The sequence below is a fragment of the Echeneis naucrates genome, chromosome 3 (genome assembly GCF_900963305.1).
Source record: "Echeneis naucrates chromosome 3, fEcheNa1.1, whole genome shotgun sequence".
NCBI classification, from domain to species: Eukaryota; Metazoa; Chordata; class Actinopteri; order Carangiformes; family Echeneidae; genus Echeneis; species Echeneis naucrates.
In genome coordinates this window covers 14,539,577-14,558,059 of record NC_042513.1, presented here as the reverse complement: position 1 = coordinate 14,558,059, position 18,483 = coordinate 14,539,577, and the positions used below count along the sequence as shown (strand labels likewise).

The window sequence follows — 18,483 nt, the reverse complement described above, 5'->3', positions numbered from 1 at the left end:
TTTCATATTTCATCTTGCCTAGTATAATCAAGTTGAGCAGCATAACAGCCACTGAACAGCTCAATTTCACTAGAGATAAAGTATCAAACAAAGGTTAAAGGGCTCTTATAAAGTAAGGCATTCATATATTTTTTTTTATCTGACTAGAGCAGGACAAGGTTGTTCATTTATTCTGTATTAATGTATTAATAAGTCTGTATTGAGAATCATCTTCTTTTTCTTGTTCTTGGTCAACACAGCAAGTCAGCTTCCAGTGATTTGCATGATTTGATTTGGCTACAGTTTTGTGCCCCATTCATCAGAAACCCCCCCCAGTTAGCTGGGCTCATAGGCTGTCAGAAGCGGGATTTGAGCCCACGCCTACAGGGGAGATTGTAAACTAACATTACAAAAGTGTTACATAGGGGGCCCTTAAAAGTATAACTGCCCCAACAACATAACAGTGTATTACTTGTAATGGAAAATCTAAATCCTTGACCAGATTTGCCTTCGAGGTGAAATTGTGAAGGTCAGTTTTGCATCAAAAGAAACCAAACTCACTGGTTGGGCTGCAGATCCTCTATTGCGATCAGGACACCCTTCTCATGGAGGCGAGAGGCAGTGTATTTCTGTGAAACCTGTTTACTCTTCTTGGCTTTCTGGTCACCTGGTTTCTTTGACAGCCTTAAGGAAGGAGGAGAAACAAGATGAACGTGCATGGACTACTAAAAAGAAATGTGACCTGTTTAAAGATTAAAGACCACTCACTTGCCCTTGCTGGCCAGGTTGTCCATGCACGTCTTGATATACTGATTGTATGAATCAATCTGCACATTGTAAAATGCAGTCTTTGAATTGAGAGCAGAGTTTGTCTGCTGGAGTTTCACCAGCTCAGCTTTCCTACGCTGACGATACCGTCTCTGATTTCTGATGTCCTGTAGTACAAACACAAACGTGATTAAAACTCAACTGCATCTGTACAAATGGTATTTATTTATTTATTTATTTTATTTTTTAACCTTGGCTATGTCATTGATGAGATCCTGATAGCGGTTCTCTGGGTGAACCTTTCCCAGCTCTGCCAGCCTCTGCAGGTTGCTCTTGATCTTGTCCTTCTTGCCCTGCAGCGTCAGGCTGTCGTCCACAACTGGTTTGACTTGCTTCATCTTCTCTGGAGTCTTTGCATCTCGGATGGCTCTCCTCTGCATGGCCCGCTGGTACTCTGCCTCCTGTCAGCCAGGCAAATGAGAAGAATCAGATTTTCAGTTAAACAACTCTTCTATGGTAAGTGCTCTAATGTGATGGGGGAAAAAAGGTTCTTAAAGCTTGAGGTTGCCATATTGTTTTAAGTGAAATTTCCATTTCTTTAAAACAAGTCTTGGTTCTTTATTAAGTCATAAAGCCCTCAGTGCACACAAATAGAAGACAGCCCTCAAACTGAGCCTATAAAAACAAGCTGCCAGGATGGTTGTTACTATGTGATGACACATCGAAGTAGCCACAACTCTCAACCCTATGTTGCAAATCCAGCCCATCTGGACCTAACATCCAGTTTTACAGCAAATAAACTGTTAATGAGGAAATATGGATTTTCATCATTACTTGTAGTCTTATTTCAAAATTTCAGATGAACCATGATATGAAATTTCCAGAATACTTCATTACCTACAAAATAAATTCAGACTGTTTTGAAGAGGAAGTCCCTGCTCAGCTTTGTTGGTTAATCCAGGACTTTTCCACTCAGATGAAATGTGCTGAGTGGACATAGCAAGATGCTGACTAATCTGTTTATTGATCTCTGCTTCAAGTTATTGATGAGCATCAGACAAGTGAAGCACCTTTAAAATGTTTTTATGGTGGGCCCTGCAGTGCACTTTTATTTCTGACCTGCTCTGGGCTTGCCGTTGAGTCCAGGATCTCAGTTAGTGTCTCCCCAGGCTGGAACCGGATCACATCTACAATCAGCCTCTTGGTGCTGGACAGAGATAAAAGAAAGGAGGAAATATCAGAAACTGGAGAAATATCTGAAAACAAATTCATGAATCTATCTTGTTAGCCACGAATAAATGGACTACTTACTTGAGCAGTAGAGTCTTGGCGTCCATCTCAGTGTTGGCCTCACCGGGGACATCAAATTTGTTAGTGAGCGTGAGTGAAACTTCTGTTTTCCCCATTAGCTCTTTATTGGGGTCGTCAGGAGGGAGAGGGTTTTCACCTGAGTGTCACAGAGAGCAAATGGCAGTCAACTCAAGCGATCACATCACTATTTTTGTTTCTATATTTTAGCACTAATTGATTCCTTTAACCGGGCAGCACAGAAGTGTAGTGATTATAGTACTACAGCCCCAAAGGAAGCTCACAGGTTCAGTTCCTGGCCTGGGGCCTTTCTGTGGGGAGTTCACATGTTCTCCCCGTGCCTGTGTGGGTTTCCTCCCACCATCTAACCATCCAACCATCTCATGGTTGTTGGTCTCTGTCTGTCTCTCTGTGTGTTGGCCCTGTGATGGACCGGTGACCTGTCCAGGGTGACCCCGCCCTCACCCAGAGTGAGCTGGGGTTGGCTCCAGCACCCCTCGTGGAAATGGATAAGCAGTAGAAGATGAATGAATGAATGAATGATTCCTTTAACCATTGGGGACTTAAAGCTTCAGGAAGCTTTAGGAATGGCTTTATGAATGGTAAAATTATTTATAAAAAAAAGTTTAGGGCACAAGATTTACAAATGAAAAAGCAGCCAAGAGCAGCTTTAAGCAAAACAAAGTAACATACTACTGTGGTTTTACTCAATCTTTTGTCATTTGTCATCCATTTTTTGATACCAGTAATAGCCATATGTAGAAAGAAGCAGGAGTTAGGAGTGGATCTGACCTTCTCTGTATCTGGTTGTCATTTCATTCGGAAAATGTTGTGGTTGCCACATCCTAATGTATATCCTATTTACAGTCTACGTTCCTTTCCAAATTCATAAAATGAACATCATGTTGTCTTAAAGAAGACTAGAGATGGAGACCAAACCCTCAGGAAAAAGTTTACTAAGCTAATAAAGCAAGTGAAAACTTGGAACATATTCCCACAGAACTCAATAAGTTATTTTTACGACCAATGGAGTCATCCCCCAATGGTCATTAGACAGAATGAAGGTTTGAGGCGCTTCGGAATTACCCTCAACACAAACACAATAAATAACATAAAGCAATAAAAAAATAAACGGGGTGGAAAGGCAGGGAGTGACCATGTGAAACATCAGTGGCTTTTTCCATCCTCCATCAGTGAATAAAAACTGATCTAACCTCCTGAAGCTCATATTATTGTGTTGGACTGACTGGAAAGCCTCAAGCTCAGGTGACTCACCGATCAGAGACTCGACAGTGGGAACCTCGCCGAGGTCCTCCAGCAGCTCATGGATGGGGTCATTATGTTCTGGAGCAATGGCATCCTGATGGTCCAGCAGCAGCTAACAGTACAGGAAAAATATCAGCACATTTGTCATGATGGATCACATCTAATATTAGAAAAAATTTGAAATACTGATGAATATGACACATGTTTGGATATGTGCATTGGAACATTTAGCAGGGATGTTTTGAAACGGAAAGCGCCAATGTAAGGTAAGCAAAGTACAGTTCGAACTCACTGTGTGAGTGTTGATAATTTCTCCAATGGAAATGTAGATGACAGGTTTGGTGACAGTGACTAAGTCGGAGTACTGATCCACATTGAACTTATCTTCCAGTGAGGGGACATCACATGCCGCAAGAAAGAAACGCCTATAATGAAAAATGGAAGAGACTGTCAGACAACGAGATGGGAGGGGAGAAAGACGCTGATGAGAAACTTTCAAGTTACAATGTGCTAAACTCTTACATCCAGCAATTCTATATCAGCTTTAGATTTCTGTAATATTTAACATCACACCTGAATTTCTGATATGACGCAGTAAGATATTCATTGATGGGATTGAGGTGGGCGTTGTCCCCAAGAAACATCTTATTGGAGGCAGCATGCTGCAGCATCTTGGCGACAGATCCCAGGTTCCGCCGCTGCTCTGTGGTCAACTGGCCACCTGCTGATACCTCAATGATGTCGAAGGCATCGGGGGCCACGATGGCCGGGTTCATGTAGCGGTAATACAAGAGGTTCCCCACAATCTAAGCAGTTAAAAGCATTTAATAAGGTCAGGATCAGGAGGCACTTGTATAGAGTGAGACATCAATATCAAGTTCTTAATTAATACAGTGCACAGAGGAAGCTCACAGTCTGTATTCAGACAATGTACCTTCAAAGCAGCTGTCAGGACTTTTTTTTTTTTTTTTTCAATTTTGTAATGTAAGATGTGGTTCGGCTGAGTGTTTATCTGAAATCTCGTATATTTATATTCAACCAACCATTCAAAATAGTCAGCCAATCAAAAGTGAAGGTCAGAATATCTTTTCTGATTGGCTAACTACTGTTGGGTTGCTCCAGAGAGCAGCGAGATATAAATAGAAACTGGGATTATTTTTTTGTTTTTGGAACCACAAATGTATCTTCTTATTGATAAACACTTAAAACAGAGATAAAACACTGGAAAAGTTAAAGTATGGGGCCTTTAACTTAGGAAAATGTTATAAGTTGTAAAAGACAACTGTTCAGACAGAAATCAAGTTATTAAATCATCAACTTAATTACCATTTACTTCTATGTGCAGTAAACTGGCATTACTGTATTTCAGGCCAGTGAAGACAAACTCACTCAGTCACTTTAAGTCACTTCATGATTAGGAATGAAGTAAGTAATGGCTGAAGTTGTAAAAGATGCTGCTGCAAAATGAGGGCATTACTGAGCGTGAAAGGACATAGCCTATGCAGCAACAGGAAGAGAGCCAGAGGCAAGGCATGGCTCACCTTAATATCAGCAGTAAGAGAGAAGGGGGACACCACCAAACTGTAGAGAGAGGCTGGAGCAGGTTGGCAAGTCGGGAAGAATAGTGCAGAAGCAGAAAGGTGAAGAGGGAAAAAAAAAAAAGCAGAAATGTATGAGAAACAGGAAAAGGAGTGGAAGACTGATAGTGAAAAGAAAGGCAATAAAACTGTTCAATAAGGATGCCAGAGAAAGTGCACAGAGAGTCCCCAAGTCTCCCAAGCAAAAATACAAACCTTGAGCAACTCGTCCTCTGTAGAATCGGGGAATTTCTCATGGAGGGTGTCCTTTAGCACCTTGGAGATGAACCGCATCCCATACCTGACAGAAAGAAACTGACTGAGCTAAAGCAGACCGGAGTGTAATAATGTCATCCAGACTGTGATGAAGCAAATGACTCACGGAATTTTTTCCACAGAGACGATGATGGCAGACAGGAATTTGTCAGTGATTGTCTTCATGTTCTTGATGGAGGCCTCCAATCTGGTCCTCACTTCCTCGTGGCTCATAGCCTGTTCAGGAGTCACGTCATAAGGCAGCTTACTGTGGACGATATGGCAAAGGAGGAAAAAGGGCAGGAGCACAAACAGATGGGGAAAAGGAGGAATCATCAATGTTGACTTTCAGACTAACTTGTCATGTAGACACGTTGTAATCAGAACTCAGTGGTAGGAAAATTATTGTTATGCTGTGTTTGCAGGGATTTCTTGAGATGAAAAATAGGAGTCGGCCTCCAATGGTCATTAGATAGAAAGAAGGTTTAAGACTCTTTAAGGATTACCTTCACTTTTCAGACCAGGGTAAATGTGATTACCCATTGGTTCAGGCAACAAATCATATATTTAATTCATTAATTTTTTTTAGATAAAAATGCTACAAAGCAGTTAAGTTTAAAGAACAAACATTTCTCGTGCCAGCTAATAAGAGTAGTGTTTGTTTTTTTGTGAACTGTGAGCACTCAACCGTCCCCGCTCCCTGTGACTCATTGTCATCACTCAGGGCTCACCTGGCCTCTCCAGTCTGCGTCTCCATCTGGTTGACCCAGCTTTTGTAGATGTCCACCGGGTCGGTTTTGATGTTCAGCGTCTTGTCATCCATGATCTCTTTGACAACAGGTGCCAGGATCTGCCTCAGAGCATTCTGCCCCCGTGCGCCTCGGTGGAAACTCACCACCATCTTGATGACTGTGGGGTTTCCTGTAACAATCTCCTTCATCTGATCCACTTTTGACCTGGGCACAGTCAACAAAGAAAACATTCAGACCTCGTCTGATTGAAAAGTGTGGTCAGAATGTATCCCATCAGTGTAGCTTTCACAGATTCTCACTTGATCTCCTCTTGCAAGGCTGTTTTAAAGAGCTTGACCAGCAGATACTCTTCTCTCTGGTTAGAGGCATAGTTGTACAGGGTGAAGATCACAGAGTCCATGAACTTTGTGGATTTATTTTGTGGCATCTGGAAGATCAGCTTGGCAAGGTAAGTGGGGTTGGTCTAAAAGGAAGCAGAAATATGACTGTTGTCAGCTGCAGCCACACGATCCTAAGGTATGCTCTAAAACACAGAGGTGCATGTTATTGTTACCTGTAACAGGTAAAACAGGTATTGGTAGGCCTCCAGCTTGACCCTTTTCTCTTTGCTGAGGGCCTTCAGGCCTCCCCTCTGCTTGTTCATCATCATCATGTCGCACAGCTGGCCCTTGTTCTTCTTGGTCAGCTTCTTGCTGTGGGACACCACCTCCTGCAGGGTGATCTTGTTCTTCACCAGCAGCCCGATCTTGATGTCCATCAGGTTGAGGTCATTCTCCAGCTGCTGGTTGGAGCGGATATTTGTGACCACCTCCTCACGGAGCCGCATCAGCTCCAGCTCCTCCTGGAAGTCCTGGTCGCTGTGGTCCAAGAGGTGGACGAATTTCCTCACCACTGCCATGGGGGGGTCATCAGCACTGACTGTATGTGGCAAGATCAGAGGCATTAGGAAAGTTCAAACATCTCTGAAGTCTGAGACTAAGTTAGTGTGATCGCGGCCCACTCACTCAGTGTCTTGTAGTCGTCCCTGGCCTTGTTGGCTCTAATGAAAGCCTGAATCTTCACGACATCATTGATCTGCAGTACGAAACATGATCAATGCTCCTCATTAGAGACAGTACCACAGGAATTCGCAGCGGGTGAGTCAGAGTGGAAATGACTCAACACATATCAGAGTGCTAAATGAGCCATCTGCCTCCCCCCTGCCCCACAGGACCCAGGGTAAATGTCAGTGGACGTGCTCAGGGAAATCATGTCAAAGCAGTGTGATTTAAAGCTTTCATTAACCAACAAGCAAATTGTTCTCTTGAAAGACAAATTCTTGAAACAACTATTCATCTGAAATGCAATTTGCAGCTAATTTTATGTAAAAGGGGTTTTGGCTGCTGTTACTCACATGATCTTTGAAGTACTTGAGACGATCCCTGTATTTCTTACGAGCTTGATGCATCCGAACCATGGACTGGATCTGAGCAAAACAAATACATTGGTAATTGTATTCACTCTTCCGATTATCAACAGATTACTGGAATGACATCACCATTTTACCTTGACAGCCTCATCAGTGTGCTGTTCCAGATATTGCTTGCGATCGTTAAACTTCTTCCTTTGCTTGTAGCCTTTCCAGTGGGCCTTAGAAAAAAATAGAAGGATGCGTCCTTACTCTGGACAGATGGCTTTACGTGTAACCTCTGGATGATAGCTGTATGGCAGTTCTATTTCACCTGTATGCATGTAACAGCTGGGTCTTGGGATTTGAGGAAATTCATCCGCTCCTTCAGGCCATTTCTCACCAGGTAGCCACGACAACGAGCTTGCAGCTTGGTAATTAGAGTCTCATTGGCGAGCCAAAGCTGCTCTCGATTGTAGGCTGTGGTAACCCCAGAAACCACGGACTGAAGGGAAAATTAAACAACGCGCTTTATGCAATGTAAAAAAAAAAAAAAAAGTAATCCTTCGTTGAATGGGTTCTGCTGAGAGCCTACCTGGATGTCCTCCTTGTTGAGCTGGGTGTTGTTTTGCAAGAAGTTCTCCGGCTCCACCCACGTGCCCTCGTTGGTCTTCAGGTTGTAGTAATAGTTGTGTCCTCCCTTCACCCAATGTTTCACCCACTCGCTGCCATTATCACCTTGACAGACAACATAACAGACTGAGCATGGCACGTAACAAGATGAGGGCACACGTTAAACTAAAAATGTAGGCATCACTGATGCAGCGTTGTTTTTTTCTTTCCTTGAGACTTGGGTCAATGCATTTTGTAAGAAGAGCTATTAAAGCTACTATCATTACAAAATAGCAATTGTATCATTTCTGATGGCATTAACTAGCGCACCATGACAAATACATCTTTTCTGCCCTTCAACCAACTCACCGTCTTTCTTTTTCTCGTCTTTGATCTTGGTTAGGTCATCCTGGTAGGTCTGGGCACACTCAGAGGTGACGCCATACAGACCTGCGCCAGGGTTACGCAGAGCGGCCAGGGTTTGAGTAGCATCGCCACTGTCCACCGCCTCATTGACGGCCTGGATGGACTGTGCAACTGCGGATTTAAAAATCAACCATCAGTCCTCTAAACAATCTCCTGACAAATACACAGCGTGTGCATTCTGGGTATTTTCTTACACTGTATGGCTTCCTGTGTGTCCTGGTTAGCCCTCAGGATCGCATCCTGAATCTCATCCAGCCACAGCACAGCAGAGGGGTCTTGTGTCTCCTGGAAGATTACCAGATAGTATGTTGAGTAACAAACAGTGACCAAAAACGCCTCCGCACACATGCACACGCGCCATCTCAGCTTCAGCAGATCATGGCTGAAACTTAAATGTCTCCAGAACTTTGTGCCTTAGCTTTATAGTTTTTAAAATGGAACATAAATATAGGAAAAATATTTTATCTTCAAAAAAACCAGTGTTCCACTAATAATAAAAATGATAAATAAATAATACCAGATAAATCATAAAAAAGCGTGCCACAATATTAGTATAGTACGAAGCCCTTAAAGGATTTTGGGCTAGTTCAGGGTGTTTGGGGTGTTAGGTGGTCTGTGAGTTCAGTTTTAGGTGTTCAGATTGACACTGGCCTACATTGATGACAGCTTGTTTGTTGTGTTTTAACAAAGCAAAGACCAGTCACCCTGTATATTATTCTACTTAGCTATTGTTTGGTTACCCATTTTAAAAATCTACAGATGCCAGTTTCACAAATTCCCTAAAGGAAACTCACCCTGTCAGATCTAAAGCAGTGTCTTATTTGCCTATATTAGAAATATTATAAAGAATTACAGTTGCAATGTGCTTAGCCCTGGAATTTATCAATCAAGCTGTGTTGATTCAAATGAGGGTGTTTTTACTGACTGTCACCACACCCAGTCGTAAGATTACATCTCTCACAGTTGACTCGTGTTGTCTGATATCCTGCTATTGTAGCTGGGTGCTGATATCTCAGATCGCTTGCTCATTTATTACTATTACTATTACTACTACTTATTACTATTGCTGGCATAGGTAATAGGCCAGTATCAAAATGACAATGAATTGCTCTATAGCTGCTTGTTGGATCAGTTCAGATCAGATCAGAAGAATACACGACAAACAGATCTACGAATGAAATTTTTTTAACTTATTTATACAGTGCTTCAGAATATCTTCCCTTTAAGTAACTTGGTAGAAACCAATGAATGACTATCCAATTGTGGAATGGTTAACAGAATCAGATACTATGTTATCATAAGACCATGCAGACTGCAGTGGCGCATAGCTGTGTCCAGATGGCGCTCTCTGCCTCTGTATAAAGTCAGCAGAAGTTTGTTGAAGCTACTTGCTGCTGCTGCTTTCTAGAGCCTGCTAAAACAGGCAGCTCATTTGGTATCAGCCCTCCCCTGCACATGTCCCGCCCCTTCTTCATATGCCTCAGGATAGACAAGAGGAGTTGTGTGGGTCTGTGTGAAAGAGGTGGGCGGGTAAATTTGATACCCGATCTTGTAGGTTTTGTCATGCAAGTGGAGGGTGGGGCTGGTGGCAAACATCTGCAGCAGCATGCACCCCAAGTCAAAGGAGCTCCGTCTTTATAGTAAACAAAGCCGTACCTTGGCGACAAGTGATGAGTGTTTGTGTGTTTGCACTTGGTGCTTTAATATGTATTTGTAATGAATAAGTCGCTGCAGCTGGCGGGTGGTGGTGGCAGGGTGTGGTGCCAGACTTGGGGGGGGTTACTTCAGTATAGTTTGGTCCACAGCACAGGTTGCAAGCACATCAGGGACATAGGGGAAGTGAGAGCTTGGGTAGTTCATAAAGCACCTTTGCAATTTTCTTTCTCTTTATTTATCTGTGACCGTGAAGCATGACCTTATTTCTGTGTCTTCTTACTCTCAAGGCTGTGAGAAATATAAATAACAAAGAATACGACCTGACTGAAACTTATGCTGCACAGTGCCAGGTGTGATGGCTGCATATACAAAGTCAAGTGATAGCTATCTGAAAAGACAGAGTAGGCTATATTCGGCTTGTTAGTCAGAGTCTGGGCAGAACTTCCTGCTGCTTATCTAGGCACAGCCCTCAGCCCACAGTCAAAGCCAACTTCTGCCTCATTGTCTTTCTGACTAACTGCTCTAATGCTGCAGAGTTAATGAGGCGGCACAAAGAAACGCGTCAGAAGTTGGGCCATAGGCAAAAAAAAAAAAGGAAGAAGAAGAAAAGAAAAGAACCAAGCTTTGTTTTGGCACTGCCCTGACCTTAGTTCACCTGGAGTCTGGGTAACTCTCTTAAGTCATCCTGAGTCAGCTGAAGCGGCCGCCATTTGATCCCTCAATGTAAGCCGGGGGATTCCTCATTGCCATGGAGCCTTCCTACAGGAAGCTCAAGCGGCACTGATCACTTCCTCTGTCCTAAGCCCATCACCTCAAGCAAACCACAACCAGAGGTTGGTGTGTGTTCTCTGCCCATGGGTCTCGCCCATTTAACATAATGGTCAGCTTTCTGCCCTTTTATGGAAGTAAATCACTGAGGCCCAGCTTGTAGTTTATGATGCCTGTGAAATTGGCAGGGAAATAGTTTGGATTTTCCTGCCCCTTTTCTTTTTTCCTGTTTTGAAAGTGTCCAGTTTTTACATGATGTATTTCAGGGTTCAAATGTAACTGATGATGTTGGCATTTAAAACAGGCGGCCAGTGGCCAAGTATCTCCAAGTTTTGATAAGTGACTCTCTTTATCTGTATTTACACACGATAAAAAAACAGACTCAGACTTAAAATAGATGTGTAAAACTACTCTATTTACAGACATTGCTCTTGGGAAAGTTTGAGGCACAATTTGATTCAGTATGATTCTTTTATATTATATATACAGAGGAAGTATCAAAGAAATGCACACAGTCTGTATGCTGAAACTCAGCACTTAATGCCACCTGCCATGACTTCTGTAGCATTGTGATGTCACTGGCCTCAGCCACCCACCCATCAAACTCCACCCACCTAGAGCCGCCATCCAACCTTGGAGGATTTTTTTAAACCAAGACACCTGAATGCTAGCATATAAATACTTTTTCATTATTGCACCACTCGTGAAAAATTCCCAATCAGAAAAGAGTCTGATTAGTTGACTGAGCTGCTGTCATCAGAGCTCAAGAGAAGACAGACAAGATGTAAAACTACACTTAGATGGTTTTGGTTCTTAAAACCACAGGTATATCTAATCCTAACACGCTAAGTAACTTGGCTCTGTCACAAAGCTCTTGCCGCCTGAGCTCTGCTGCAGCTCTGTCGGCCTTTCCCTTCTCTTACGACAGGAAAACAATCCAAATGTGGCACACACACTGTGGCATCATAAGCAAATATGCTACACAAACGCACTTGCATTGAATAGTCACATTCATAGGCTTGCACTCACTCAAGTGATGATAAGACAAGCAAATGAGTCACAGAAAGTAGGCTGCTGATGATCTGCTTTGGTGAAAGTCAGTGCTTCTGGAATTTGTTTTGTTTATTCTTTTCACATGTTCATCTAAGTGCTGATCAGGTCTCAGAGAGCTTAAGAGAGAGAAGAAAAGGAGCCATTGACAAACATGTATGGCCCACACAGACACAGGACAGGAAGTGAGTGGGGGAAGAGATGATCGCACCATGACATCAGCAGTATGGTCAAGTCACATGGAGCCACGAAGCCATCTGCAGCCACGATAGGCCTGCAGTCCGTTTGAGCCATGACTGCACATTCACAGTAAGCCATTTATCAAAACACTCCTCCGTTTTTAAACTTTCTCAGTGACGTAATAAAATAAAACTGCACAAACGGCTTGTTGCTTCTCAAAAAGTAATTTAAAATGACTGTGATATGGGCTGTTTTTGACAGCGAACTGGCCACTTCCCCTTCTGATATAACGTGATTGAAATGATTTTCAGGTCATTCTTAGAAATCAGCAAAAAGAATTCTATTATTTCACAATCAATTAATAATCAAAATTTTGCACATCCCTGATACCTCACAATGCTTATTGTCTTAAGCATAACATATCTCCATCACCAATTGCTGCACATTTTTGGCCACTTCCGACACCGTGAGTCGTTATAGTCATCACAATGCTCATGTACATATTAAGTCCAGCCGTGCTCTATATATAAACTCTGGCATTTTTCAGCTGTAGGAGCTGCAATAAAAAGATGCTGTCAGGAAACCTGAGGTAACTGTAGCCAAGCGCTGTTTGCATGTGTTTGCATAATGCTCACCTGAATACGAGATACAAGCAAATCCAAAAGGAGAGACCAAAGGAGATAAGTCATAACCATTTCTTATAACAAGAAACTATTTCCAACACTCCACAGCATGCTGCTGTGAATGTAAATGTAAGACGCCTCCCAGAAGCACATGTAAGCAGTGAGTGTTGTCTTACATGGGCCTTCTCCCTGCGAGCCTCCAGCAGTTTATCATGGTAGTGCTGAGCCACAGACGGATCCACATCCGACAGTTTAGCTGATGGGTTCTGCAGCATGGCCAAGGTCTTCATGGGATCCCCTTCATCCAGGGCCTCATTGATCAGTCCGATGGCAGCAATACCTGCCAATATACAAGTGGACACAAACAGATCAATCAGAACTCCAAAATAAAAGAGGAAATGCATGTGCAATTAGTGGGATGTACAATAGTTGTACGTGTATAAGACTTGTTTTTATTATGTAACAGTTTTCTTAGGGTCAGTGTTACTATATCTGCTGTCTGGAGGCAGTACTTATATGTGCAACATGTGAGTCCAGGACAATAACGTTTATTGTATTGTATTTGAATTCATGTCATATGTATATTTATTATGTGCAGAAACATAATAAATTACTATTGCAGAACACAATAAGCAGAGCTACGTTTTCAGGGCAGTCAGTCACTCTTGGAAAGTAACCAGATAGGTCAGTGAGCTTCACTCAGGGGTTTGATGCAGATGAGGTGTATGGGTGTAAATTGATGGCGGTGCTTCTGCCTCTTACGTTCATGCTCCTCCCTCACAGCCTGGTTGACCTGGTCGATACAGGCCTGAATGTCGTTCCAGGTCAGGTAGTCGCTGCCCTGCTCCCTGGCTGCTGCCTTGAGACGCATCAGCTCATCCATGTACCTGAATGCACCACATCAACAGGCTGCATCGATCCATTGAGTAAACGCACTCTACGTCTCCGATATCACTTGGACTGCTTGTCACCGAGTCCGGGTGTGTATGTGCATGTGTGCACTTACCTCTGTGCATATTCATCTTCTACATTACTGAGTCCAGTGACAGCACTTGACAGCTGTTTCCAGAGGGCAGCTCGGTCTCCCACATCCATCGCCTCGTTCATCAGCACGACTGATGACAGCATCTCCACGGCAACAAGCAGCTCAGGGTGGGACAGCGAGCCCTGCGGGACAGAGTCCATAAATTAACCCCATATGTCAAAGTGCCAATGACAACTAGCAGAACATCAACAGTCAGAAGAAAGCTGTTTGTTTATCTAACACAGAAAAATCAGGACATTGGGACAGAACATCACGTCAGTTTTCTGCAAAGGAAGTCATGCGACAGTAGGTCTTATGCTATCAATTTTGTCCACTATTGATTCATTTGTTTATTCTATGCCAAAAATAAATAAAGACTCAGTTGAAAACCGGTAAAAGAATATTTGAATATAAAAATTACATATTAAAACTGAATCTGAATAATTTACTTTGTCTTAATCATTTTCATTTATTTTACCCTGATGGTCCTGATTGAAACTTTAATGTTAAGTGTATAAGTCCTCATCCAGCATGGATGAACAGCATAAATAATGGACAGGTGGTCACATTAAGCATGTGCAGTGAGCACAGAGTATGATTTAAATGAGCCTCACATGTTAGGACAAATCATATGAAACACTTGAGCCTTGTATGCTACACAAGGAGGTCAGAAATAGCCTGACCAGTGATACTTAAAACAAACTGCTGTTCAACACAGAGCAAGTCCAGGTCAACTGGTTTTATAATTAAATATTAAGAGCTGTGAGCTCTTTGTATTTGTATGTGTATTTTATTTTGTGTTGTGTGCGCCGCCTTCGGCACCTCAGCACTCTGCTGCTGCAGGCTGGCCAGCTCTCTCTGGTACAGGTCTGCAGCGCTGGGGTAGACCTCCGGCAGCTGAGCATCTGGGTTCATCAGCTCTTCCACCGTCTTCTCTGGCACACCTGCTCTGATGGCGCCATTGATGCTTTCAACTGCCTTTAATACTACCAAAAAAAAAAAAAAAAAAAAAAAAAAAAAAAAAAAGATTAGGAGGAGGAGGAAAAATCATATTTGTGCTTTTTTTTTTTGGTGAACTGTAAATACACATACACTTTAAATAACTTTCTGCAATCCCATTGGCCACGTCCACGCCACTCTGCAACTCATCTTTATTCAGAGCTTCTCCTGGAGACCTCTGATGAGAAAGAGATCCAGGTTAGATTAGAATGAAGACACGGAGCTGCTGCCGTTGCACTGCACAATGAGCCCTACCTGCTCTTTATTTTCTCGATCTGCCAGCAGCTGTTTGAGGTACCAGCCCTTATTCTGGGGCTGCAGGTTTTGGATGCCCATGGCTTTAAGGGCTTTGTATAGCTCGTCCTCATTGCCACTCAGTAAAGCCTGCTCAGCTGCACTCAGGGCGTTGCTCACTGTTTGAGAGAGTTGACATTTAACACCCATACTGTTTGAACTAAGGCAAACAACCAAAGTCAGTTAACCTGTCCGTATCTGTTTTCCTTGGACTCACCATTGACCTTGTTGATGTTGCCCTGGATCTCCGCCTGGGTGAGGAGCTCATCGTAGATGTCTCGCTCTGCTTCGGTATTCTCCATTTGCTGTTTGAGCAGAGCAGCAAAATATGGCCGACAGCCACTCATTAGAACCCACATTCCTCCCCCGTAGTAATATACTTATCCTTCCAGAGGGTGCGTTTTATTTTTCAGATAAAATTTGGTCATTTATTTGATTTTCCTTTCGGTGAAACTGAACTTTGGTGTTTTAACTTTTAATACATCAAGCATTCTACATTTATTTCTCACTGCAAGACATTGCTAGAGGACCTGTCAGGAGAGGATGGAGTGATTTATTCTAACCTCTCTCTCTCCCTCACCCTCCAGCCAGACCATTCGTTGTGTTAATTGGTTTGTGTCGCCTAAGCATTTTAACCTATGCAATACCAAAAACGCTTTCACTGCTTCAGACTGCATATTTGATTATTTTCTAATCAAAAACCACACGCTGACTCCCAGTAACCAGGTCGTTTTAAATTATATAACCCATTTCATGCCATCTAAAGAATAATATGCTGCAGACCACTGCTCAGTTCTGGCCATGTAAACCCTGAACAAAGCATCACTGCGCACTATCCCCAGGTGAAGTGTTAAGCCCCAACTCAACATACCCGTTTGCGTGAGTTGGCCACCTTCTCCCCCTTGGCGTTGTACAGGATGTCGTGGTATTGGCGAGCAGAGTTGGCATCCAGCTGAACAAGCATGGCATTTGGGTTCTGCATGGCAGCCAGCGTGCCTTCTGGTACGCCTTGATCAATGGCCTCATTGATGGCGATCACAGCGGCGTGTACTAGGATGGAGATGGAAATATCGTCTATTAAATCCATCACAGATCTCATCCTCTTATCTTTCAATTGTCTTTGTATCAGCAAAGCTTATTATTTGTTTTCTCTCTGTAAGGCTGTCTCTTTTCTGTCCTTCTGCATCAGAGCCTTTTGTAAACTTTTTAAAACAAACTGAATATCCTGTGACAATGAGAAAATCTTTTTGGTGAAACCAATGTAGACAAAAAAAAAAAAAAAGAACACATTTTAGCCCTAATTATGTCCTGTCTAGTCATTGACAGGACAAGACACTCAGTCAGGCTTCTGGCATGGCTTTTAAAGTTTAGCCAAAAGCCAGAAGTCCACTGACTCATCAGGAGTACACCTGCGTGAAAAAAAATATTATCAGACCTATAATTGTGTGTGTTTTAAAGTGGAGCCGTTGAAAATGACAGAAAAAAGACTGCCAGTGGGTTTGGAGAAGATTTGTATTGTTTTCATCAAAGAAGGACTGGCCCCCAAAGTGACATCAGAATCCCGCTCACATGCAGCTTCATCCACGGAAAGCTCATTGGCCAGAATTCCCCCTATCTTGCTAAAGGCAGGCATCTGGATCCCATACTTCTCCAGCTCACTCTTCATGTTGTTGATCTCTTCCTCTGGGAGAGAGAAGGACACAGAAGGAACAGATTCATTCAGTGAGGTGAAAAAACAGTAAAAGAAAATGGAGTAGGGCAAGGGGGGGGGGGGGGCTTGGGTAGGGAAGTGAGAGACTGGGGAGACAGACTGTTCCTGGATCATGTTGGATAATCAGATCTCTGACTCTGAGCTCTGGGACAGGGAACTAAGCAGGAAGCCCACTGACAGGAAAAGCTGACAATCACTAATCACTTTCACATTTCTAAAAGCTCCTTCCATGCGCTCATCTCTCAGCTCTTTCAGGGAGCAGACTAACACAGCACTCTTCAGACCTCTTGTCAACTTTTCCAGTAGAGTGACGTTTGCAATGCTCTGGATGTAAGATGACATACTCGGGGCTGACAGGGACAAAATGAGGGAAACAGATGCATGTTTGAGCGCAACATTCTTACCAGTGAAATCCACTTTTCCATATAGATCCTGAATCTGAGGGGCCAGGCCCAGCTTGAATAGGTACAGGCTGTGAAGGAACAAGACAGAGCAGATGAGCCACCATACATGGATGGGACCAAAAACACTCAAAAAACAATGAAGTGCATTGGAAGAGAGGACATACTGCTGTGTGTGAATGTGAGACTTTCAGGCCAACCGAATCACAAAAGGGACTAGAATAAACCCAGGGTGGAGCAGATAACAGGGATACAAAGACTGAGGGGTCAGAACAAACAAATATCTGAATGCTACCATGTGATTTTAGGGCATGGAAACAGATGTTTGTCTGGTACGCTCCTGCGGCTATGCAGACAGAAGGTAAATACAACATCCAGTGGAAATGTTTGCCTTCATAATGGCACACAGTATAGGACTAACATTATATTCTTTTTATCATGTAACATCGCAGGTAAGTGAATTAATTTTAACCTGAAGAAGAAGGAATACAGCTGTGACCTGCCTCTTAATAGAAGCTAATTTACATAGAGTCAGAAGGATCCTCATGTCTTGACCTGAAACCCATAAATTATGTGAAAATTTGAAATAACTCGTGCTGAAACAGCTGCTCTGTTGAAGATTAACTAGATATTGCATTTATAATTTTTTTTCTTAGTTACAAGCAGAACTTACTGTTATTTGCGTGGACCAGTCATGTGGCCAAAGACATGCAAAGGGACACCCTCTTGGCTCTGCTATGTCCTTTAGGACCATCCTGCCCTTGTCTTGCAAGGGTGTCACCTCACTGTAATGTCACCCATTGTGAGCTGTCTGTGAGCTGCTATTAAGAATCCTCCAGTTTGATTATAACTTGACTGACTCGTTGTTTGGAAAACAGAAGGAATCCTATTTGGGACCTTGCTGCTGTCTGTGTTAGTCTGTCAATCACACAGTAGCCACACCCCCTTTACCATCCCTTGCTTTATGATCTATTTAACTCTGAATGTGACAATAATGAAAAAAAAAAAAAAAAACTTGTACTGATGAAGACTTGAAACTGGATACTGAGACCATAAACACATTTGATTACTGAGCTAATAATCCAAGTGAGAAGTAGGGCCATTTTCCCATAGACTTCAATACAATGGCTCTTCAGCATTGGCTTCACTTTGATATTAAGTTTGTTATTGCTCCTTGTTTCATTTTCGTTCAGGTTCTGGTCGACATGGTCAGTCCATCATAAAGTTCAATTGCCTCCTTTTATTTAAATGAAAAAATGTAAAATTTAAATTACATTCTTTGTTTCCAATTCGACAGCCTAGCCTTCTTATGGCCTAGGAGCCAGTTTGTGACACCAACACCATGCTTCTGTTCTACTGGTCAGCTTCCTGAAGTGGAACGCTCTGTTGAAGCACAATTGCTTCATGCCTCGTACCACTGAATGCCTTTCAGCCGAACAACTGCACC

The 18,483-nt window shown here is 42.8% G+C and overlaps 1 protein-coding gene across 1 annotated transcript in view; it reads right to left on the bottom strand.

The window, feature by feature from the left end:
- Positions 1 to 18,483, bottom strand: part of iqgap1 (IQ motif containing GTPase activating protein 1) — a 38,825-nt gene that overhangs the window by 496 nt on the left and 19,846 nt on the right. The window contains exons 6-35 of the mRNA XM_029497677.1: positions 17,040 to 17,107; positions 16,494 to 16,607; positions 15,796 to 15,974; positions 15,142 to 15,229; positions 14,886 to 15,043; positions 14,724 to 14,808; positions 14,454 to 14,617; positions 13,614 to 13,774; positions 13,370 to 13,494; positions 12,784 to 12,947; positions 8,525 to 8,615; positions 8,274 to 8,441; positions 7,888 to 8,030; positions 7,627 to 7,797; positions 7,451 to 7,534; positions 7,299 to 7,370; positions 6,910 to 6,979; positions 6,459 to 6,823; positions 6,205 to 6,368; positions 5,885 to 6,109; positions 5,281 to 5,421; positions 5,115 to 5,199; positions 3,895 to 4,127; positions 3,614 to 3,746; positions 3,331 to 3,433; positions 2,059 to 2,194; positions 1,867 to 1,954; positions 999 to 1,208; positions 748 to 914; positions 541 to 663 (exon numbers count right to left, since the gene is read on the bottom strand). Coding sequence (XP_029353537.1) covers positions 541 to 663; positions 748 to 914; positions 999 to 1,208; positions 1,867 to 1,954; positions 2,059 to 2,194; positions 3,331 to 3,433; positions 3,614 to 3,746; positions 3,895 to 4,127; positions 5,115 to 5,199; positions 5,281 to 5,421; positions 5,885 to 6,109; positions 6,205 to 6,368; positions 6,459 to 6,823; positions 6,910 to 6,979; positions 7,299 to 7,370; positions 7,451 to 7,534; positions 7,627 to 7,797; positions 7,888 to 8,030; positions 8,274 to 8,441; positions 8,525 to 8,615; positions 12,784 to 12,947; positions 13,370 to 13,494; positions 13,614 to 13,774; positions 14,454 to 14,617; positions 14,724 to 14,808; positions 14,886 to 15,043; positions 15,142 to 15,229; positions 15,796 to 15,974; positions 16,494 to 16,607; positions 17,040 to 17,107 — 4,278 coding nt within the window. The remainder of the gene's footprint in view (positions 1 to 540; positions 664 to 747; positions 915 to 998; positions 1,209 to 1,866; positions 1,955 to 2,058; positions 2,195 to 3,330; positions 3,434 to 3,613; positions 3,747 to 3,894; positions 4,128 to 5,114; positions 5,200 to 5,280; positions 5,422 to 5,884; positions 6,110 to 6,204; positions 6,369 to 6,458; positions 6,824 to 6,909; positions 6,980 to 7,298; positions 7,371 to 7,450; positions 7,535 to 7,626; positions 7,798 to 7,887; positions 8,031 to 8,273; positions 8,442 to 8,524; positions 8,616 to 12,783; positions 12,948 to 13,369; positions 13,495 to 13,613; positions 13,775 to 14,453; positions 14,618 to 14,723; positions 14,809 to 14,885; positions 15,044 to 15,141; positions 15,230 to 15,795; positions 15,975 to 16,493; positions 16,608 to 17,039; positions 17,108 to 18,483) is intronic.